Source organism: Rana temporaria, chromosome 13, assembly GCF_905171775.1.
Source record: "Rana temporaria chromosome 13, aRanTem1.1, whole genome shotgun sequence".
Lineage (NCBI taxonomy): Eukaryota > Metazoa > Chordata > Amphibia > Anura > Ranidae > Rana > Rana temporaria.
This window is the reverse complement of record NC_053501.1, coordinates 109,192,625-109,217,608: the sequence shown is the minus strand read 5'-3', so window position 1 is coordinate 109,217,608 and position 24,984 is coordinate 109,192,625. Positions and strand designations below refer to the sequence as shown.

At 44.8% G+C, this 24,984-nt stretch overlaps 1 protein-coding gene across 1 annotated transcript; it reads left to right on the top strand.

Moving 5' to 3' along the window:
- Positions 1-1,603: 1,603 nt before the first annotated feature.
- Positions 1,604-23,051, top strand: LOC120920469 (signaling lymphocytic activation molecule-like). Its single transcript, XM_040332582.1, has 8 exons — positions 1,604-1,758; positions 7,716-8,024; positions 11,905-12,177; positions 16,152-16,262; positions 17,884-18,002; positions 18,092-18,178; positions 20,678-20,776; positions 22,875-23,051. The coding sequence occupies exons 1-7, from the start codon at positions 1,635-1,637 to the stop codon at positions 20,735-20,737; spliced, it is 1,083 nt and encodes a 360-aa protein (XP_040188516.1). The 5' UTR covers positions 1,604-1,634; the 3' UTR covers positions 20,738-20,776; positions 22,875-23,051.
- The last annotated feature ends 1,933 nt before the right edge of the window (positions 23,052-24,984 follow it).

Here is a 24,984-nt window from a genome sequence, read left to right as displayed (position 1 = left end):
GATCGAGTGGTCTGCAGAGAGCCCTGACCTCAACCCTACTAAACACCTTTGACCAGTTTGGTTTGGAGGAGATCGAGTGGTCTGCAGAGAGCCCTGACCTCAACCCTACTAAACACCTTTGACCAGTTTGGTTGAGATCGAGTGGTCTGCAGAGAGCCCTGACCTCAACCCTACTAAACACCTTTGACCAGTTTGGTTTGGAGGAGATCGAGTGGTCTGCAGAGAGCCCTGACCTCAACCCTACTAAACACCTTTGACCAGTTTGGTTTGGAGGAGATCGAGTGGTCTATATTTTTTTTTAAGTGGGACCTCCACTTTAAGAGCAAAAAACTCCTCCAACCCTTGAGCCTACTAAACTTGGCCTGTCATGGCTGTGTCAACTCCAACGGCCTGTACACAGGATCCAAAAATCGGACAACAGATCGTCTGACTTCTTTCGCTTAATAGTCGCAAGTAGAAATTGAATAGGTTACGAAGTCACGAAAATTCTCGTACGACAGGAAAAAAAATCGGAAGTGATGTCACGTGTTATTAGGGTTGTCCCGATACCACTTTTTTAGGACCGAGTACAAGTACCGATACTTTTTTTCAAGTACTCGCCGATACCGAATACCGATACTTTTTTTTAAAATGTGTCCCCAAATGCAGCCATGTCCCCCCACAAATGCAGCCATGTCCCCCCCATATGCAGCCATGTCCCCCCATTACAGCTTTCATTTGAATAGCTGTAGTGTTTCGCGCCGCGTATAGACACTCCCCCTTGCTCGGGATTGGACAGTTCACCCGAGCAAGGGGGAGTGTCTATACACGGCGCGGCGGGAAACACTACAGCTATTCAAATGAAAGCTGTAATGTTCCCCGCCCGTATTAACCAAGCGGCGGCGGCGGGGATGCGGCGTAGTGGCGGCGGGGGGCGAGTATCGGATGAGGCATCGGGGGGCATTTGCGGGAGTACAAGTACTCCCGCAAATACTCGGAATCGGTCCCGCTACCGATACTAGTATGTATTTGTATTGTATTTTCGGACGACAACTATACTGACAAATGAAAATCGTACAATCTGGTATCGTACGAGGAAAATTTCTGTGCATGTCCGATAAAATATCGGATGAATTGTCGTGATCGGCTCTCGAAAGCTCTGTACTAACAATCCGATTGTCGTAAAATTTTGTCGAAAGCGGTATTTTTCGTCAAACAGCATGTACTGTCTTGTAAAATGAATGCTTTTTGTGATGTATTTAAAGTTATTCCTATGTCTCTAACTGTATTTCGTTCTATGCAGTACAACATCTAATTGTGCTCAAAAACATCCCCTGAGGAAGTCCTAAGTGGCGAAACATGTACGGATCGTGTGTACGGGCAATAAGGCTGGCAAAGACCCAATTTTTGGGTCAAATTTTGCCCCTCCACACTGAAAAACATTTCGGGTAGCATTGCTCATGAAAGTGAGATTTGCTGTATGACAAAACCATCTATAATAGTTGCAGAGCAGCATTTCAAAACCACATTAAAAAAAAAAAAAAAAAACCTTACCAAATGTGTTATTTCCGGGACGATACCATCTTTAAACAAATACAGCAGATGTGTAGGAGAATTTTTATTTTTTTTAATTTTTCATCACAAACCTAAAAGAGATGAAAGGACGTACAGTAGACCGTGTCAGTTCTCTGAAACTGCACAGGAAGGCAACACAACATACTCACACAATTATGTTTTATTACTGCTACATAATCTGCTTTATTGCCTGCGAATGTTTTGGTAAGTACTTTTATACATATTTTAAACCTATTTTCATCGATCTAAGAAGAAAAAAAACGGAGGCGATTCTGTTGTGCTATAACATCAGACTGCACTTGCGTCGTTGCAATGCACACTGAATACCAACCATTCTGAACCAGGGCTCCTTGGAACCCTAGGGCTCCTCAAGATGTTGCTAAGGTGTTGCTCGCTGACTTTCCATTTGATGGTGGCAACATAGTTCTGGGCAGAGCCAGCCCCATGATGACAGTGATCTCTATAGCTTTCTGTGAAGGTGGCATTCTGACCACCACTGTAGAAGGGGCCATTCTTCCCATTGGACACCAATGACCCCCCAACTAAATGATTTTTGCAGGGGTTCCCCCAGACTTGGAAATTATTTCAAGTGTTCTTCTGGGGTAAAAACACGTGGAGAAAAGCAGCTATATACTATGGGCCAGATCCACGTAGATCGGCGTAATTTTAAATGGGCGTAGCGTATCGTAGTAACGCTACGCCGCCGCAACTTTGAGAGGCAAGTGCTGTATTCACAAAGCACTTGCCTCTAAAGTTACGGCGGCGTAGCGTAAATCTGTCGGCGTAAGGGCGCGGAATTCAAATGACAAAGATGTGGGCGTGTTATGTTAATTACTTGACCCCACGTAAATTACGTTTTTTTTTAACGGCGCATGCGCCGTATGTGGGGGTATCCCAGTGCGCATGCTCGAAATCACGTCGCAAATAGTCAATGCTTTCGACGTGAACATAATTTACGCAAAGCCCTATTCGCGAACGTTTTACACAAACGACGTACACAACGGAAAATTCGACGCTGGCTTCGCCTCATAAAGCAGGGGTAACGTTACGTAAACGGCGTATCTGTACTGCGATGGCCGGGTGTACGTTCGTGAATTGGCGTATCTAGCTGATTTACATATTCTAGGAGTACATGCCCCTAGCGGCCAGCGTAAATATGCAGTTAAGATACGACGGCGTAGGCGACTTACGCTGGTCGTATCTTAGCAAAATTCTGGCGTATCTTGTTTTCTGAATACAGAAAAAAGATACGCCGGAGCATCCAAGAAGTTACGCGGCGTATCAATAGATACGCCAGCGTAACTTCTTTGTGGATCTGGCCCTATGTGGCCAGATGATGTGGACATCACTGGAATTGTTGAATTTAGGTGTTTTCAGTGAAGGATATTGTTAATGCCACAGCATACAAACATATTTTAGACAATCATGCACTTCCAACATTGTAATCATGACTGCAGGAGGACTATGCCCCTGTACACGAGGCCAACTCCATAAAGACATCTTTTGATGAGTTTGGTGTGGAGGAACTCGAGTGGCCTGCACAGAGCCCTGACCTAAACCCCACTGAACACCTTTAAGCAGTTTGGCGTGGAGGAACTTGAATGGCCTGCAAACAGCATTGAGCTCAACCCTACTGACCACCTTTGACCAGTTTGGTGTGGAGGATAGTAAAGGGTGGTGATATGGATATGCGACAGTGTCAGAGAAATGGCACCAACATCCCTGTAAATATGTATCGACAAGGGGACGTTTTTTGGTGGGATTTGGGGGGGTTTTGGCTATGCATAAAGTACGCAAGTACATGGTAACATCCAAAGTCAGATAAGATATAAAAATTGGTCACTCGACAATAGCGTTGGAGTGACTTATCCGCACATGTTTCACCACTAGGGGCTTTCTCGGGGGATGTTTTTGAGAACAACTAGATGTTGTACTGCATAGAACGAAATACAGTTAGAGACATAGCAATAACTTTAAATACATCACAAAAACATTAATTTTACAAGACAGTATATGCTGTTGGCCGCCATGCCCAATATTAATCACCCACTCCCATTAGAGATCTTTTTACCTGTGACTTGATATTAAGCCAAATTGGTGGTCGTCATTGGGTATTAAATCTTTGGTGTGGAGGAATTTGAACGGCTTGCACAGAGCCTTGAGCTCAACCCTACTGCACACCTTTGACCAGTTTAGTGTGGAGGAACTTGAATGGCCTGCGCAGAGCTTTGAGCCCATCCTTACTGAACACCTTTGACCAGTTTGGCGTGGAGGAATTTGAAAAGCTTGCACAGAGCCTTAAACTCAACCCTACTGGACACATTTGACCAGCTTGGTGTGGAGGAACTTAAATGGCATGCACAGAGCCTTGAGCTCAACTTTACTTAACACCTTTGAACAGTTTGGTGTGGAGGAACTCCAGTGGCCTAGACAAAGCCCTGACCTCAACCGTACTTAAAAAATTTGGGATTTATTGTGTGTAGAATGATAACGCCACAAAGGGGCAGACTTCATATCAATGGCCATGGATTCTGAATGGAATGTACAACAAGCTCATATAGGTGTGATGTCTAGTGCTGTGCAATGCCATTTTTCTTGTTTATTTAGGGGACTCTAGTGTCCTACTTGAAAGATTTCTCTCTTTTTGCCCTGGATATCAAATCATAGAGCTGTTTCCACTGCAAGGCCAACCTAAGCTGTGGCAACTCTATATATTGACAGATATCAGGTAATTTCACAATTAAAAAATATTGTTTGCGACTTTCAACAAAGCACAGAAGTGAACTGAAATGAGCTTAAATCATTATATTTTTTGGAGATGCTCTCTAAAAAGGAAGGAAATAATCCACAGAGACCAATTAGAATTATTCTTTCAGGGATATTGCTTAAAGGGGTCGTAAAGGTTCGTTTTTTATTTTCTAAATAGGTTCCTTTAAGCTAGTGCATTGTTGGTTCACTTACCTTTTCCTTCGATTTCCCTTCTAAATGTTTTTTTTTCTTTGTTTTCTTGGTCTGAATTTCTCACTTTCTGTTCCTCCTCAGCAGGGCCGGCCCTATGATGGGACCGGGGGGTTCTTTAGCAGTCAGCAAGCCGCTGCCTTGAGGAGCCGCGCTGTTACTGGTGACAGGAGCGGGCGGGCGATCAGGACACTGAAAGCGGGGGGGGATTGGGGAGCAGTCAGCCAGTGAGCGGCACCACTGCCTTGAGGAGCCCGGCGCCGCTGCTGTTACTGGTGACACTGAAAGGGGGGGTTCTTTAGCAGTCAGCGAGTGAGCGGCAGGTGACGCAAGTGACCATCTGCAACATGTGGCAAGTGACAATCCGCAACGTGTGGTGGAGTCTGAAGCAAAACTGTAAGTACAAACACACATCACAAGTTGTATAAAACATGAGAGCCTGAGAGGGACTTGCCTTGCCCAGCCCTGATTAACCACTTAAGGAATCGGAAAGATTTGCCCACTTAATGACCAGGCCATTTTTTGCGATACGGCACTGTGTCGCTTAAACTGACTATTGCGCGGTCGTGCGACATTGTACCCAAATAAAATTGGCGTCCTTTTTTCCCCACAAATAGAGCTTTCTTTTGGTGATATTTGATCACCTCTGCGGTTTTTATTTTTTGTGCTATAAACAAAAAGACAATTGAAAAAATATATATATATATATTTTTTACTTTTTGCTATAATAAATATCCCCAAAATTTTGAAAAATAAACAATTTTCTTCAGTTTAAGCCAATATGTGTTCTTCTACATATTTTTGGTACCAAAAAAAAAAACACAATTAGCGTACATTGATTAGTTTGCGCAAAAAAACATTGTGGCCGCCGGCAATTCACAGGTTCCTTTATACTCCTGGTTGTGAGTGTCACCGGCGCAAAAGGAAATAAATAAATAAATGTGAACTGTGATCTGCTGCAGTACTGTGTGCCCTTAGTGGGGGTCAATAGTGCTCTAAGAAGAAAAATGTTACTGCGCTGATCTAATTATCCAGAGGTATTTAATCTCTGGGAATATGGACATAAGTGAAATATCAGGGCCACAATGTACCCAATCTTAAGTGTGAATAACCTGAATACAAACAATAAAAAATATAAGAAATATATGAGTCATACAAATGTGACACAGTGATTTCAAACTTAAATCATATATCTAGATCAGTGTGTCAGCATACAATCCATATGCCACAGTGCTTCTATGAGAAAAATGGCTGTTGCTGCTACTGACCAACCAAATAGTGAAAACAATACGAAAGATATTACAAAAAATATATATTATATATATATGTGTGTGTAAAAACCCAATATGCAGTATGCCAACTGCACCGTGAGTTGTCCAATAACCGATATTGGAACAAAATAAAATAAATATCAATAAAAGTGAAATAATTATCAAACAACCATACAAATGTGCAATGTGCTGGCTGCACTTAAAAATAGTCCAAATGACAGGCAATCTTACTCTTATACAATAGGTTCCAGCAAACACAAGGTTCAATGTTGGTAATGCTGTGTACAGGAAAGTGCCGCTATCTCTTCCACCCGACAAAGATGTGCCACCATCACCAATGGTTAAAATCAACACTCACCAGACCCCAGATATTATTAGGCTCCAAAGTGGTGTCTTTTCTTTGTCGGTCAGTGGGTGTTGCCTCCTTTTCCCTTTTACAAGGTGTCATCAATTCCTCAAAAACAAGGGGCTCATCATGGTGTAGTATATTAAAATATGTATTTATTTAAAAAAGGTAAAAAAATATAACACTTACAATATAAAGTGCCTCTGACCGGCACTGAGTGTCTTTGGCAGTGTCAACCGTTAAAAGCCGCTGACCAGCATTTAAGTGGCGTCCTAAGAGGTGTGCTTGCCCCGCTGTGCTCCGCATGTATTGCTACAAGGGGTCCGTGCGCGCTGGTGTGCTGCAATGTGTGTGTCCAAACAGCAAGGCTGTTTGGACACACACATTGAGGGTGCAGCACACCAGCGCGCACGGACCCCTTGTAGCAATACATGCGGAGCACAGCGGGGCAAGCACACCTCTTAGGACGCCACTTAAATGCTGGTCAGCGGCTTTTAACGGTTGACACTGCCAAAGACACTCAGTGCCGGTCAGAGGCACTTTATATTGTAAGTGTTATATTTTTTTACCTTTTTTAAATAAATACATATTTTAATATACTACACCATGATGAGCCCCTTGTTTTTGAGGAATTGATGACACCTTGTAAAAGGGAAAAGGAGGCAACACCCACTGACGGACAAAGAAAAGACACCACTTTGGAGCCTAATAATATCTGGGGTCTGGTGAGTGTTGATTTTAACCATTGGTGATGGTGGCACATCTTTGTCGGGTGGAAGAGATAGCGGCACTTTCCTGTACACAGCATTACCAACATTGAACCTTGTGTTTGCTGGAACCTATTGTATAAGAGCAAGATTGCCTGTCATTTGGACTATTTTTAAGTGCAGCCAGCACATTGCACATTTGTATGGTTGTTTGATAATTATTTCACTTTTATTGATATTTATTTTATTTTGTTCCAATATCGGTTATTGGACAACTCACGGTGCAGTTGGCATACTGCATATTGGGTTTTTACACACACATATATATATATAATGTATATTTTTTGTAATATCTTTCGTATTGTTTTCACTATTTGGTTGGTCAGTAGCAGCAACAGCCATTTTTCTCATAGAAGCACTGTGGCATATGGATTGTATGCTGACACACTGATCTAGATATATGATTTAAGTTTGAAATCACTGTGTCACATTTGTATGACTCATATATTTCTTATATTTTTTATTGTTTGTATTCAGGTTATTCACACTTAAGATTGGGTACATTGTGGCCCTGATATTTCACTTATGTCCATATTCCCAGAGATTAAATACCTCTGGATAATTAGATCAGCGCAGTAACATTTTTCTTCTTAGTCCTTTATAATCCTGGATACATGTATAGAGCCCTGACAGGTCCTTTTATACGCCTATATGCACGTATAGAGCCATGACAGGCCCTCGATTGGTCGCTTTCTTTTTTTTAGAACTAATCTCCAAAAAAAAGTCAAGAAAGAAAACGTAAATTTAGTTCGACATTGCATGTTGTAATTGCTTTTAATACCCTGAATAGGCTTGACAAAACTTGTCTTCTCCATAAAGGTTTGGTGTCTCAATGTGGTGACTTGGTCACTGAATTAAAGGGGGTTCTTGGACAACCCTTTTATTTTGAAAAAGTGGCTCTGGAATTGAAATATGATCACCTGACGCTGCAGCAGACCATTAAAAACCAAAGAACAAACCTACTGATTTACAGTCACAGTACGACTACTGAAGAAAGATACAGATACAATGAAGGAAATTCCTCTTTCGAGATTCTGAAGCTGCAGAGGGAGGATCAAGGGACCTACGAGATAAAGGTCACCAATGGCAGCACAGAAACATTTTGTAAATATGACCTCAAAGTTTACGGTAAGATATATTGCATGATTGGGTAATGCCTAGTACACCCGACTGGGATTCCCGACGGGAAAAGGTCAGTCGGAAATCCCGAGGGGAAAACCGAGAACCTGCTCTCTACTTTCCCTCCGTACAGACGATTGTTTTTCCCGTCGGGAAAACTCAGATGAGAGCTTTTCCTCTGGAATCCCGACCATGTTTATGCTCCATCTGAGTTTTTCCCCACAGGAAAATGGCAGTTTTCTGCTACACATGGCCGGGTTTTCTGACGGGAAAAGGTCAGTCGGAAATCCCGAGGGGAAAACCGAGAACCTGCTCTCTACTTTCCCTCCGTACAGACGATTGTTTTTCCCGTCGGGAAAACTCAGATGAGAGCTTTTCCTCTGGAATCCCGACCATGTTTATGCTCCATCTGAGTTTTTCCCCACAGGAAAATGGCAGTTTTCTGCTACACATGGCCGGGTTTTCTGACGGGAAAAAGTCAGTCGGGAATCCCGGCGGGAAAAAAGCTGGTTCTCTTTTTTTGGGCCGGCGGGTTTGGCAGTTTTCCCATCGGAAAAACTGCGAGGAAGCATACACACAGCCGGGATTCCCGGCCAAAAGCCCTCCTCGCAGTTTTCCCGTCGGAAAACACGGTCGTGCGTACGGGGCATAAGAGCAGGACGTGGTCTAGATTCAGATGGTCTGTGAGACAAATGGATGGTAAACATACCAAATACAGAACTGAAAGAAAGACTACCAAGAGATTGAAACCCATAGCAGAATTTACAAAGGTGGGCCCGGATTCAGATACAATGGTGTATCTATCGGCGGGCGTAACGTATCTCAGATACGTTACGCCACCGTAACTTAGGGCGCAAGTTCCGTATTCATAAAGAACTTGCGAAGTTACGGCGGCGTAGCGTATGTGGTCCGGCGTAAGCCCGCCTAATTCAAATGTGGATGATGTGGGCGTGTTTTATTCAAATTAATTGTGACCCCACGTATTTGGCGTTTTTTACGAACGGCACATGCGCCGTTCGTGAAAGAATCCCAGTGCGCATGCTCAAAATGATGCCGCAAATCGTCAATGCTTTAGAGGTGAACGTAACTTACGTATAGCCCTATTCACGAACGACTTACGCAAACGACGTAATCGACGGAAAATTCAACGCTGGCCCGACGTCCTATGAATCAGTCGCATTGATACGACCCCGCAACTCAGAGTTACGATGGCGTATCCGGAGATACACCGTCGTAACTGCTATCTGAATCCGGGCCGTTTTGTGTACTTCCCAGACAGGGCTGCTGTTAGAAATCACGGCACAGCCTAGTGAACCAAGCCTTAAGCCTCGTACACACGACCGGTTTTCCCGTCCGGAAAACTGCCATGAGTGCTTTTGTCCGGGAAAACCCGTGTGTATGGTCCATCGCAGTTTTCCCAGCAGAGAACCAGCTTCCCGGCAGTTTTTAACCCGCAGTTTTCCTATGTGAAACACTGCGATGGAGCATACACATGGCCGGGATTCCCGGCCAAAGCTCTCATGGCAGTTTTCCTGTCAGGAAACCCGGTCGTGTGTAGGGGGATACTTACCTGAGCCCATCTAGATCCAGCGATGTTGCAGGTGTTTCTCGGCTGCCTGGGACTCCCCTTCTCATTGGCTGGGTCAGCAGCGCGGCGCCATTGGCTCCCGCTGCCGTCAATCAAATTCAGTCAGCAAATGAGGAGAAAAAGTGGCGGAGCCGGGCCATGGCTCTGTGTCTAAATGGACACAGGGAGCTGTGGCTCGGCTCCGGTGCCCCCTGTATCAAGCTGCTTGCTGTGGGGGCACTCAACGGTAGGGGGGGCCAGGAGGGCTGAAGAGAGACCTGAAAAGTGGATGGATCTGGGCTGCTCTGTGCAAAACCACTTCACAGGGCAGGTAAGTATAAGATGTTTGTTATTATTAACTAAAAACACGTTACAATCACTTTAATTATGTTTTTTAACCACTTGCTGTCATTATACTGCGGCAGGTCGGCACGATCCTGCGAACCGTCGTAGCTATACGTCGGTCCCTTTAAGTGGTATAACAGGCGCACACTGCACTGCGGGGGGGGGGGGGGGGGGGCGACACGTGCGTTTGTGGACACGAGAGCCAGAACAGGGACTTGTGTGTGTAAACACACAAATCCCTGTTCTGTGAGGAGAGACAGATCGCAAGTTCCTACTAGCTAGTCACTCCGGGAGGCCACATTTAGAACACACACTAGGGAACACAGTTAATCCTTTGATCGCATCCTACTGTTAACCCCTTCCCTGCCAGTGACATTTACACAGTAATCAATGCATTTTTATAGCACTGATCGCTGTATAATTGTCAATGGTCCCAAAAATGTGTCAAAAGTGTCCGATCTGTCCGCCATAATGTTGCAGTACCGATAAAAATCGCTGATCGCCGCCATTACTAGTAAAAAAAAAAAAAAAAAAGCCATAAATCTATCCCCCATTATGGCGGACACAACGGACACTTTTGACACCATTTTGGGACCTTTGTCATTTTTACAGTGATCAGTGCTATAAAAATGCACTGATTGCTGTAAAAATGACACTGGCAGGGAAGGGGTTAACCTGTAGGGGGCGCTGAAGGGGTTAAGTGTGTCCTAGGGAGTGATTCTAACTGTTAGGGGGCGTGGCTAAGAGTGACACGTCACTGATCGCTGTTCCTGATGAGCGGGAACAGATGATCAGTGACATGTCACTAGGAAGAATGGGGAGATCTAGGGCCGGATTCACAAAGACTTACGCCGACGTATCTAATGATACGTCGCGTAAGTCCACGGATGCACCGTCGTATCTATGCGCTGTATTCACAGTACCAGATACGCCTGAATTCTGACTTCCTACGACCGACGTAAGTCTCCTACGCCATCGTATCTTGGGTGCATATTTACGCTGGCCGCTAGGAATGCTTCCATTGAATTACGCGTCAAATATGTAAATGAGCAAGATACGCTGATTCACAAACGTACTTACGCCCGTCGCAGTAATCTACGCCGTTTACGTAAGGCGTACGTCCGGCGTAAGTTTACCCCTCATAAAGCAGGGGTAAGTCATGTTAAGGTATGGACGTCGGAAACGTCGGAACAGCCATCGTATTTTACGTCGTTTACGCAAGTCGTACGTGACTGGGGCTGGGCGTAAGTTACGTTCACGTCGTACCTATTGAGCCGTTGTATCTTAGGGAGTATATGCAACGTGATTCTGAGCATGCGCACGCATGCGCCGTTCGTACGCCCATGCATTTACATGGGGTCACGATTCATTTTAATACAACACGCCCACTACCTGCCTACTTTGAATTAGGCGGGTTTACGCCGGCCTATTTACGTTACGCTGGAGCAAATGCTTTGTGAATACTCAGCTTGCCTCTCAATGTTACGTCGGCGTAGCACATATGAGATGCGCTACGCCCGCTCAAAGATACGCCAATGTACCTGAATCTGGCCCGTTGTGTTTACACTTACATCTCCCCGTTCTTCAGCTCCGTGACCCGATCGCGGGACACCGGTGGACATGGTAACGGAGCTCACGTCAGGGCCGCCAGAGCGGCGGCGGCGGCGCACTCGACTACACGGCGGCAAATTAAAGGGGAGGTATATATATATAATTTATTATATACACACACAACCATTTGCACAGCTGTGCCATTCTGTCGACGTAAAAAGTCGTGCGGCAGTCGGCAAGCGGTTACATTTATGTTTTATCCATAGACTTCTTACTGCCCAGGGCTTCATGCATCAAAGTATGTTATAATGGGGGGTTTGTAGCTCCTGAACACCCTTAGCTTCCACAGTGCTTAGCAAGAATATACTGAGGAAATAAATATAATAGTGACGAAAATTAACCCCAGAAATCTTTCCCTCTTCACAGAGATGATCAATAATGTGACGGTCAACGTAACTCACAGCCTTCAGAATGACAGCTGCATGGTCACCATGGACTGTGTCCCTCAGACTGGGGACAATATAACCTTTGGCTGGATTATAAACCAGACAGATTTACACTACAAACTACTTAACAGCACTGTAAGACTTTGTGTCACAAAAGACAATGCAACCAGCACCTACACCTGCCAAGCCGAGAACCCTGTCAGCAGGGTTTCTCGTAAGGTCAACTTAATGGAGATATGCGGCATGAGACCAGGTATATACACAGTATATTCTACATTCATGGGCGTCCGCTCCATAGGGCAGGGGGGGCAATTGACTCCCCCCCTTGGAAATCGAGGTGTTGAAAAGTCTCGCGGCCGCGGGCTGTCTGAGCAGTCCCAGGCCGGATGTCACACAGGCACAGCGAGCAGAGTGAAGCCGCCTCCTCCTACAGTGTTTATGTGTACACAGGGGGGAACCTGCTGCCTGTGCCGCGCAAATGGCTAATCTGAGGTACTGAATGGGATGGGGGGAGGGGGGTCCGTCTGTGCTGAAGGGGATTTTGTGTTGAATGGGGGTCCATATGTGCTGAGGGGGGGTATGTCCTGAGGGGGGGTGCATCTGTGCTGAAGGGAAGGTCTGTGCTTAAAGGAGGTCCATCTGTGCTGAAGGGGGTGTCTGTGTTGAATTGAGGGGTCTGTGCGGAATGGGGTTCTGTGCTGAATGGAGCGGTCTGTGCAGAATAGGGGGTCCATCTGTGCTGAATGGAGGGGTCTGTGCAGAATGGGGGGTCTGTGCTGAAGGGGGTCCATCTGTGATGAATGGAGGGGTCTGTGCAGAATAGGGGGGTCTGTGTTGAATGGAGGGGTCTGTGCTGAAGGGGGGTCTGTGCATAATGGGTGGTCTTTGCTGAAGGGGGGTCCATCTGTGCTGAATGGAGGGGTCTTTGCTGAAGGGGGGTTTGTGCTGAAGGGGGGGGGTCCATCTGTGCTAAAGGGGGGGTCTGTACATGCTCTAGGCTATAGTTATATGGGCATTGAGTGAAGCTGAATTATCTCAAAAGCTATTTCACACTGCCTGCTGGACTGCATTAAAAAGTGTAAACATGCTTACAGGAGGGTAGAGTAGAGGGATGACTTTGCCAGTGTGCCGCTGCTTCTTAACACTGCATTCACACTGTAACGCCGCGTACGCGGCGGTATTTTGCCGCGATTTGTTTAACTTTTTTTTTTCTCAAAAATTATTTTCATTGCCGTCTATGGCCGAACGCCAATGCCGCCTGAAAAAAAGGGTCCGGGACTTGTTTTCAGGCAGCAGGCGTACGGCGTTTCGGCGTGAGATGTAAACCATCTCAGAGACAGCAATGGAAATTCGCCCCTCCAGCGTATCGAGCGTCACGCTTCAGGCGTTTTGTCGCCTAGGTGTGAATGCAGCCTAACTGTCCAACCAGCAGTTTGGAGGTGGGGCTTTGACCAAGCTGTACGTGTTAACTGCAGCAGAGAAACGTTTGGTCACTAAACTGGCTAAGGGGAGTTTTTTTGATCACAAAGATACCTGAAAGAGTTACAAATCATATTTAAGTTTATTGCATTACAGCGTCTGCTTACCATAGTCGGGTCTAGTCATGATTTGGCTGTAAAGTCTTCTCATGGGTCTATTGTGCAGGGACCAGCCAGCTCATAAACCGTTGTGTAGTTATCTTCACTCTTAAAACAAAGAAAAAGAAAGTCATCAAGGTGACAGTAATACCCTGTTTCCCCAAAAATAAGACCTACCCTGAAAATAAGACCTAGCATTATTTTCCAGGAGGGCTGCAATATAAGACCTACCCCGAAAATAAGCCCTAGTTAAAAATGCTTGCAAAATCCTAAAATCCACTTTATTATAGTATTATTTAATGTACAATGTGTGTGTTTCTGTAATATAAATGCAGGGAGGAGAGCTCTGGCGGGTCACAGAAGCGCAGAGCGGCGCTATAACAAAGGTATTTGGCACAATTATATTACAGAAACACACACATTGTACATTATATAATACTGTAATAGAGTGGATTGTAGGATTGTACAAGCATTTTAACTCGGTTCACACTGGGGATTCCTGACAGGCAGGGAGGGGGAGAGAAGACAGCACAATACATAGTAAGACCTACCCCGAAAATAAGCCCTACTGTGTCTTTTGTTGGCATAATTAATATAAGACCCGGGCTTATTTTCGGGGAAACACGGTAGGATGGAGACCTGAGGGGCATTCAGTTCAGCATAGTCTTAAGGCCCGTACACACGATCGGATATTCCGACAACAATTGTCCGACGGGCGTGTTTTGTCGGATAATCCGACCGTCTGTACGCTCCATCGGACAATTGTTGTTGGAAATTAAATTCCGACAACAAATGTTGGATGGCCATGCTCTCAAATTGTCCAACAACAAATTTGTTCCTTCAGATGTTCATATCGTATGTACACAAATCCGCCGGACTAAAATCCAAAGTACAAACACGCATGCTCTGACCAATGCCAACCATCAGACAACATTAGCAGAAGTTGCCCAAAGGGTGGCGCTAAAGAGCTGAAAAACAACACACAGTAGTTTCGTGTACGTTGACTGAAAAAGTTCTGCCGTCTGTATGCAGAACAAGTTCACGGCCAACGCCCTTCAGACAAAATTCCACGGATTTGTCCGATGGAAGACCGATCGTGTGTATGAGGCTTTAGAATTTAACCACTTAAGCCCCGGACCATATTGTTGCCTAAAGACCCAAGGTGTTTTTACAGTTTGGGACTGCGTCGCTTTAACAGACAATTGCGCGGTCGTGCGACGTGGCTCCCAAACAAAATTGGCGTCCTTTTTTCCCCACAAATAGAGCTTTCTTTTGGTGGTATTTGATCACCTCGGCGGTTTTTATTGTTTGCGCTATAAACAAAAATAGAGCGACAATTTTGAAAAAAATTCAATATTTTTTACTTTTTGCTATAATAAATATCCCCCAAAAACATATATAAAAAAAAAAATTTCCTCAGTTTAGGCCGATACGTATTCTTGTACCTATTTTTGGTTAAAAAAAAAAAAATCGCAATAAGCGTTTATCGATTGGTTTGCGCAAAATTTATAGCGTTTACAAAATAGGGGATAGTTTTATTGCATTTTTATAAAAAAATAAATTTTTTACTACTAATGGCGGCGATCAGCGTTTTTTTTCGTGACTGCGACATTATGGCGGACACTTCGGACAATTTTGACAAATTTTTGGGATTTTTGTCATTTTCACAGCAAAAAATGCATTTAAATTGCATTCTTTATTGTGAAAATGACAGTTGCAGTTTGGGAGTTAACCACAGGTGGCGCTGTAGGATTTGGTGTACACTGTGTGTGTGTTTACAACTGTAGGGGGGTGTGGCTGTAGGAATGACGTCATCGATCGAGTCTCCCTATAAAAGGGATCACTCGATCGATGCAGCGCCATAGTGAAGCACGGGGAAGCCGTGTTTACACACGGCTCTCCCCGTTCTTCAGCTCCGGGGAGCGATCGCGACTAGAAACAAATAGCCGCGCCGTCGTCCCGGATCGCTCCCCGAGGGGACCCGACCGCCGCAAGTCGCGGGGGGGGGGTCCCGATCGGACCCCCGACCCACGTCTAGGCAGGGACGTACAGGTACGCCAATGTGCCTGTATGTGCCATTCTGCCGACGTATATGTACATGCGGCGGTCGGGAAGGGGTTAAAGGAGAATTCTGGAGCTATCTTCATAGAGGACCATAAATGATAAGGGTAATGTGTTAGTTAACTGAAAAAAAAAACACAATACGATAAGGCGCACCAGCATAGCGCATCATCTCAGAACGTCGTTCCTCCCAACGTTTCGTCACTAGAGGGACGTGGTCACGGGATCTATTTGGAATGCCATTTGTGAGCCAGGTCTTCTCATCCAACGTCAGTACCTGACCTATCGAATGTTTTTTTGGCTGAAAAGACACAAATTTCCCCAGACACGTGCCAAAATCTTGTAGGACACCTTCTCAGAAGAGCGAAGGATGTTAAAGTCACAAAGGAAGGCCAACTCCATATAATTGCCCATGGTTTTGGAATGGGATGTCCATCAATCACATATAGGCGTGATGGTCAGGAGTCCACAAAATATTTACTGCGTGGTACATTTTCTAGGTCATCCTTACAACTTTTATATATTTATTGTGTGGTGTGCAATCTTGTTTAGTCCATAATATGCTTTTTTATCATTTTATGTTTTTTAGCTGCAAGTGTAAATAATTTTGACCCTAAATATTTGCCCATTGGTTTGCTTGCTGTCATCATCATTGTGATTGTGGGAATCTTGATAAGAAAAATAATCAACCGAAAAATAGGTAAGTGCATGTAAACTCTGGGTAAATACCAGTTTTCTTGGTCAGTCCAGAAAATTTGGTGACTTTCAATATTCCCAACCTCAAGACTAGAAAAACTTAAAGGCACTATGTTAACAGGTCTCGATAAACTTACAACCTACCTAAGAATTAGAGATTGGGTGGAGTTGAGACACTGGCTATGAATCATCCTCTACCAGTAAAAAGTCCTTAGTGGAGCCAAATGGCTTGGGTTTGGCAGCTCTCCACAACAATAGGGGCCACCCAAGTAGACATGTGCACACCGAAATATTTCATTTCGGAATTAAAAATTTGTCCGAAAAATAAAATGTATTTAGTTACTTCTGAAATTCGTTTATTTATTTTGTTTCGTTAAAAAATGCATTCGTCCGAAAATCCGAATTGAGGACTAATCTGTCAATTGAAGGCTTATGATATCTGTCGAATGTTCTAAGAAGATTCGACGAAGCAGCTAAACTGTACAACGCCGCAATCGTACATTTCTGGTCAAATGCTCCGCCCACAAGTTATAGTAGAATTCTAATGTTGTATGACTAGTAATAATTATATTTATTAATTATTATTACTAGTCAACCAACATTAGAATTCTACTATAGCCTATGGGCGGAGCATTTGACCATAAATGTCCGCTCGTGGCGATGGAATGTTTTTAGCTGCTTTGTCAAATTTTCATGTCTCTATAATGTGGAAAATTTTCTGTGTCGAATAATCTCGGACTAATAGAGTTAGGTTAGGCACATTCGACCGCAGATTCGATAGACACAGATCGCTATTGTCACCGTCATGTCGAATCTTCTATCCATATCGAACTGTTTGTTATCGTTTGTTAAAGCGAAAATCCCAGAAATTCGGACGAAAATGCATTCGGATGAAAATGAATTCACATGTCTATTGAGTAGTCCAAATACAGTTGCACCAAAAAGCTAATGATTAGTAAAAAATGATTTATCAGCTCAGTAAAAGACCATGGAAAGGAAAACAGACAACCAACATGTTTCAGTGATTCAAAGATCTCCCCGTTCCTCAGGGTTTTGAAGGGCCAAGAAAGATGGGTCCCTGAAATTCATTGACAGTCTGTCTTCTTATGCATGGTCACTTACTGAGCTTATGATCAAGTCGGTAAAGAGGTGGAAGCACAGAATGAATTAAACAGAGGCGGGGAGATCCTTACATTGCAGGTCCTCAAGTACAGATTCCCCTCCAGCAAGGAGAACAGTGAGAAGCTCAGTAGTGGTATCATTTGATGACTGGTGGGGTAATGATAGAGGTAGAGCAAGCGCAGATCTACAGAATGGATGAAACAGAAGCAGGGAGATTCCTTGCATTGCATGTCCTCAAGTACAGCTTCTCCTCCAGCAAGCAAGACAGTATTGGCATCATCATCTGATTTCTGGACTCTTGGATCTTTTGTTTGGCACTTTCTGTGGTGCAGCTGAAAGGCCTATAAATTAGGACTTTACCTGGAATCCTAGGACAAGCCACCCTGTAGCCAACATTAGAAGTAGAACATTTACAGGGGGTAAACAATCAGAATATTGGTAGACTCACAGGCTAAATTTTGACCAGTCAGTCTGGATAAATCCAATGTGCTTATATTTTTAAGGTAAACTCCACATACATCCACAAAGTCCTCTACGAATGCCTCCTCCATCAAATCCAGAATTGGAGGCTGTAGCCACTGAAGGTCTAAACACAGTTTATGCGGCAGTCCAGAAAAAAGAGGTATGAAGGTTTTTATGTGGGGTGGGTGGCACTCATTGCCAACTTGTTGAAGATACATTGACGATATATATATGTCAATCTATTTCCAGTTAAGTGCGACAAGTCCCAATCAAGTTCCTTCAGAGCCTGTGAAGCAAGTGCCCATCACGGTTTATGACAATGTCAAGAGGAAAAAGGTAAGCAATATATATGGCACTGGAGGCAAATAAGGGTGGCTTGTTGACTTACAGTTGTATTCAAAATTATTCAACCCCCACTGAAATTGATTGTTTTGGCCAGTTTGACACTGATTTTGATCATTCAGTCATCCTGCTTACAATTAAATCAAAGAGGCACGTGTAGGTCAGACAAATATAACATAACATTTATAATGAAATAACCACAAATGTCTTTTCTGTGCTCACATCATTATCAGTTTTATTTAACCCCCAAGTGACATTCAATCTTAGTACTTAGTACAACATCCTTTTACAGTTATAACAGCTTTTAAACGTGAAGCATAGCTTGACACAAGTGTCTTGCAGCGATCTACGGGTATCTTCACCCATTCGTCATGGGCAAAAGCCTCCAGTTCAGTCACATTCTTAGGCTTGCGCACTGCAACTGCTTTCTTTAAGTCCCACCAGAGGTTCTCAATCGGATTTAAGTCTGGTGACTGCGATGGCCGCTCCAAAATGTTCCAGCCTTTAATCTGCAACCATGCTCTAGTGGACTTGGAGGTATGCTTGGGATCATTGTCCTGTTGAAAGGTCCAACGTCTCCCAAGCCTCAGGTTTGTGACGGACTGCATCACATTGTTATCCAATATCTCCTGGTACTGAAGAGAATTCATGGTACCTTGCACACGCTGAAGCTTCCCTGTACCTGCAGAAGCAAAACAGCCCCAAAGCACGATTGACCCCCCGCCATGCTTCACAGTAGGCAAAGTGTTCTTTTCATCATAGGCCTTGTTCTTCCTCCTCCAAACATAGCGTTGATCCATGGGCCTAACTAAACAGTTCTAATTTTGTTTCATCAGTCCACAGAACACAATCCCAAAACTTGTGTGGTTTGTCCACATGACTTTTGGCATACTGCAGTCGACTCTTCTTATTCTTTGGAGACAGCAAGGGGGGTGCGCCTGGGAGTTCTGGCATGGAGGCCTTCATTACGCAGTGTGCGCCGTATTGTCTGAGCAGAAACTTCAGTACCCACATCTGACAAATCTTTTCTCAGTTCCTCAGCAGTCACACGGGGACTTTTCTCCACTCTACGCTTCAGGTAGCGCACAGCAGTCGAAGTCAGCATCTTCTTTCTGCCACGACCAGGTAGCGTTTCAACAGTGCCCTTTGCCTTGAATTTGCGAATGATGCTTCCTATGGCGTCTCTTGGTATGTTTAACATCTTTGCAATCTTCTTATAGCCATTGCCCTTCCTGTGAAGAATAATCACCTCTTCTCTTGTCTTCCCGGACCATTCTCTTGACTTGACCATGTTTGTAACCACACCAGTAAATGTCTAGAAGGAGCTGAGTATCACAGTCATTTTAAAGCTGCCTGATTGGTGCTTATTAGGCTTTATTGCTGCTCCCTGACATCCACAGGTGTTTCAATACCTGATTGAAAACACTTCAATAAACCTCTGTTCTTCAGACTGGTAGTCTTTAAGGGGTTGAATAATTGTGTAAATGAAGAATTCACAAAAGAAACATTTACTACTGTATTACAAAACCAATTGATGTCATTTTAGTTGCATATGGTTCTTTAAGAAGTCCTTGTAGGATTTCATTCTGAATACAATTACAAATGTACACTAAATTCCCTAAAACCCTTTACAGCATTGGGGGGTTGAATAATTTTGAACAAAACTGTATCTAGTGCAGCAAGACAATTTAAATTCCCTTGACCTTTTAGATCAGGGGTGTCAAACTCAATTTTATCGTGGGCCGCATGAGCATTATGATTTCCCTCAAAAGGGCCGGTTGTATCTGTAATATTAGATGTCCAGCGCATCCCCTCCCCTTACATTAGATGTCAAGAGCCACCACACCATCAGAAGTTGAGTCCCCCACTCTCCCTTACATCACAGTGCACCCCCCTTTCCTTATGCTGCTGCTGGGAAGAAGCTGGATGCATAACTTGAAAGCAAAAATTAAGGGTCCGGAGTAGGACCAGAGGAGGGATGGGGCTCCCCTGCAGCTGCAGGAGAGGTGCGAGGGCCACATGAAATGGCCTGGAGGGCCGGATTTGGACCACGGGCCTTGTGTTTGACACCTTTGTTTTAGACGATATGGCTTATAGGGATTACAAATAAGAATCTAGATGAAAATGATATTGTTACCATATCATTTTCCATATAATTTTCATCGGAAAAATTGTTTTTTAATTCAAGTGTGCATCCAATAAATAAACTATATTGAGCACCACACTTGCCAAAGTTCTTTCGTTACTGGCCCCATTGAGCGCTGCATTTGTTGATCACTGATGAGGATGAAGCTGCACCCATGAGGCAGCACTGATGGGCACTCTGATTGCTCCTGGGCCTGGGAGGACCTCATCAAAGATCCAAATAGCTAACATGTTTCGAGGGCCATGCCCTCTTCCTCCGAGCTAAAACTGATTAACACTGGTTTCGAGGAATTCAGGTCTCCATCCTATTACTGTCACCTTGATGCCTTTCTTTTTCTTTGTTTTAAGAGTGAAGATAACTACACAACGGTTTATGAGCTGGCTGGTCCCTGCACAATAGACCCATGAGAAGACTTTACAGCCAAATCATGACTAGACCCGACTATGGTAAGCAGACGTTGTAATACCATAAACTTAAATATGACTTGTAACTCTTTCAGGTAGCTTTGTGATAAAAAAAAACTCCCCTTAGCCAGTTTAGTGACCAAGGGTTTCTCTGCTGCAGTTAACACGTATAGCTTGGTCAAAGCCCCACCTCCAAACTGCTGGTTGGACAGTTAAGAAGCAGCGGCACACTGGCAAAGTCATCCCTCTACTCTACCCTCCTGTAAGCATGTTTACATGGTTAGACTTTATCACTCAGCCCCACCCCCCTGCGCGACGCGTCATCCGCTTTGATTGACAGCAGCGCCAGCCAATGGCTGCGCTGCTATCAATCCGCCCAGCCTAGCTGGGAACCGAACAAGATGACAAGCACGCGCCCGGGACTTTCAAACGGGGAGGTAAGTAAAACGGGGGCTCGGGGGGGGGGGGGGCGGTGCTGTCAGATGTTTTTTTATCTTAATGCATAGGATGCATTAAGGTAATACAACTTTTACCTTTACAAGCCCTTTAAAGCGGAGTTCCGGCCACAATTTCACTTTTTAAATATAAATACCCCTGTAATACACAACCTTAATGTATTCTAGTAAAGTTAGTCTGTAAACTAAGGTCCGTTTTGTTAGGTTGTTACAGCATTTAGACACTTTATAAAATAGAAATTGACTGGGGGCCATCTTAAGTGTGGGCATCATGAAGCCAGACTGTATGACTTCCTGGATTTCAGCCTTGCAGATCTCGCACATGCTCAGTGCTGCACAAGCAGTGTAATAGGTTTCAGATCAGGTTTCAGCACCTGTACTGTCCAAGTCACACGATTCTTCGAGACTGGGGAGTGCACAGACTCCTGGAAAGTTACACCCACTACATTCCCAGGAGTCTGTACGGTAGGTTGGTGTAGGTTAGGAAGCTTAGGCACCTAGGTGCAGGAAGAGGGAAGATTAACTATTCTGCCTAGCAACAACACTTTGAAGGCATCTAAAAAAAAAAAAAAAAAAAATCTTAAAGGACTAATGACATTTTTTTAAAACTACTGATGTATGGGTGGAACTCCACTTTAAGTGAGATTCTCTAAAGCTGAACTACAGGCAGACATAGCAAACTCAAAAGCTCTGTATTCAATAAAGTGGTTGTAAACTCTGTACAACCACTTTCACCTACAGGTAAGCTAGGGCCGATCGTAAGCAGGGTGCATTGCACCCAGGCGCCTGCAGAGGTGGGGGCGCCGAACATCTAACAGACTCTCTAACAGAAGCCCCCTCTGTGTCCATCACAGAGGCCCCCCTCCAGGTCCCAATAAAGTACTCTGCTTCTCTTCCTGTATTTTGTTTATTGTTAAGAGATCATGTAAGGATCCCGGGGTAATGAAGACTTTGTGGGGGAGCATCTCTGTGGTTGAGTCATTGCCATAGAAACATTTGTAAAGGGGAGGAGTAAGTAAAACGATGACGCCCATGTGGGGGCGCCAGAAATATTTCTGCACCCAGGCGCCTGTGACCCTAGGATCGGCTCTGAGGTAAGCCTATATTAAAGCGGAGTTCCACCCAAAATTGGAACTTCCGCTTATCCCACTCCTCACCCCCTTACATGCCACATTTGGCAACAAAATAAAAAAATTGTTATTTGAAAAAAAAAAAAATGGCCTGGAGGACCGGATTCAGCCCGCGGGCCTTGTGTTTGACACCTGTGGTTTAGGAGACATTTAAAATGTACCCGTGCGCCAATGTCTTTTGCGCATGCACACTTTAGAAAGGACACGATCGCGCCATTTCTGAAGGGGTCATGCCGTGACTGGCGGTTCCTGCGGGTGACGTCACACAACATCTGGCCACATGCGGTATTGCATGCCATAAAAGTCAATGCGGAACAAATTATTTTCGTTTCCATTGACTTCTATGGGGAAATTCACTTTGATATGCGAGTGCTTTGGATAACGAGCATTCTCCTGGAACGGATTATGTTCGTAATCTGAGGTTCCACTGTACTAGCGAGTTGTATTTAATAGAGTGGCCGGTGAGTGTATATGTATAAATGTGTGTATGTACACATCTAGCTTTTGGTATATGTTGTATTCAGACTAATTTTGAATGTTATTTTTCAATTCTAGTTTACTTTTTATATTTCACCTCTGAAGAAGAAGGTGGCTTCGAAACACGTCAGATGCCCTGGCATGTTATCAATCACTGGCATGTTACTGTATGATAAACCTATGTGCTACGTTTTATACTCTAGCCGCGTATGTTTTTATATTTTTGTACAATAAAAATTATATCTTTTATTTAAATTTGTCTTGTGCATCCTAAAAGTAGCCCATAGTAGTCCCTTTACTATGTTTGGAGGGTATTCATTTCGGTAATTCTCGGGATGGTGGCTACATTTTGACACCTATAAACTCCATCAGCTCCCATAGTGTAAAAAAAAAAAAAAGTACAGTAACACGGTTAATGAGCGTTTCGCAATACGAGCATTTTTTATTTTTTTTGTAAATCCTGACTCGGTTTGCGAATGTGTTGTCTCGCAAAACTAGCAGGATTCAAGCCCCTGCGGTGTGCAGTACCGCATGTGGCCAGGGGTGGCCGGAGCTGAGCGGAGCCATTCGGAAATACTAGTAAAAACTCAGGCCCAGATTCACGTAGGGCGGCTTTACGTTGTGCCGGCGTATCGTATTTACGCTATGCCGCCGCAACTTAGAGAGGCAAGTGCTGTATTCACAAAGCACTTGCGTCCTAAGTTACGGCGGCGTAGTGTAAATGGGCCGGCGTAAGCACGCGTATTTCAAAGTAGGCAGGTCGTGGGTGTGTTGTATTTAAATGAGGCTTGACCCCATGTAGATGCATGGCCGAACGAACGGCGCATGCGCGCGCATGCTCAGTATCACGTCGTATTTACACCCAAAGATACGCCGGCTCAATGCCTGCGACGTGAACGTAACCTACGCACAGCCCCATTCACGTACGACTTACGTAAAAAGATACGCTTGTTCCGATGTCCATACTTTGCATGGGCTGCGCCACCTAGAGAGCAGCTTTATCTTTACGCCGGCGTATGTCTTATGTAAATGGCGTAACTAATTGCGACGGGCGTACGTACGTTCGTGAATCGGCGTATCTTGCTCATTTACATATTCGACGCGGAAAGCAACGGAAGCGCCACCTAGCGGCCAGCGGAAATATGCACCCCAAGATATGACGGCGTAGGAGACTTACGCCGCTCGTATCTTGGCCAAATCTATGCGTAACCGATTCTATGAATCAGGAGCATAGATACGACGGCGGCCATTCAGACTTACGACGGCGTATCTGGAGATACGCCGTCGTAAGTCTTTGTGAATTTGGGCCTCAGTTCCTGAGCCTTTACAAGGGTTTCTGAGTTCAGCCGTGTTTCCAATGCTATCTGGCGCCCCCCACCTCTGGCCACATGCGGTATTGCATGCCATAGAAATCAATGCGGAACAAATTGTTTTTGTTTCCATTGACTTCTATGGGGAAATTCGCTTTGATATGCGAGTGCTTTGGATTGCGAGCATTCTCCTGGAACGGATTATGCTCGTAATCCGAGGTTCCACTGTACCGCTGGAGGAAATCTCTTAACTCAAAGTGAATATTGCTGCAAAAGCTATTTTTTTTGTTTTTTTTTGCTGGCAACCTGTACAGCAGGAGTTTAAACTGGGAGAGGAAGCAACAGCACAAAGGAGCCAATCAGTTGTGCTGCCGTGTGCATGTTTTAACATAGGACAGGCTGATAGGCAGTGCCCGAACAAACTCATCTAAAGCCCAGGGCAAAGATGCCAAACCCGCCAGGGCAAGGGGTGGGCGGGAGGTCGACTGCCCTGGGCACCATAGTTTACTGGGGCGCCTTCCTTCTGTTACAAGGCTGACAGGAGTAGTGACAGAAACAGTCATTTTGAGAAGCGAGTGGCTGCTGGGTGTAGGATCCCTTAAGCTTGCACATCATGAGCAGGGGGGGGTGCAGTTTGGAATCTTTGCCCTGGACACTGGATGACCTTGTCCGAGCACTGGATGACCTCCTTGTCCCGGCATTGGATGACCTCCTTGTCTCGGCACTGGATGACCTCCTTGTACCGGCGCTGGATGATCTCCTTGTCCCGGCGCAGGATGACCTTGTCCCGGCGCTGGATGACCTCCTTGTCCCGGCCGCTGGATGACCCCCTTGTTCCGGCCGCTGGATGACCCCCTTGTCCCGGCCGCTGGATGACC

Excerpts from the sequence above, each read along its gene's own strand:
- LOC120920469 (XM_040332582.1), top strand. The coding sequence starts at position 1,635 with ATGAAAGGACGTACAGTAGACCGTGTCAGTTCTCTGAAACTGCACAGG. Across the intron at positions 1,759-7,715 it reads TATTGCCTGCGAATGTTTTG|GTTTGGTGTCTCAATGTGGT; the intron begins GTAAGTACTTTT and ends TTCTCCATAAAG. Across the intron at positions 12,178-16,151 it reads GATATGCGGCATGAGACCAG|CTGCAAGTGTAAATAATTTT; the intron begins GTATATACACAG and ends TATGTTTTTTAG.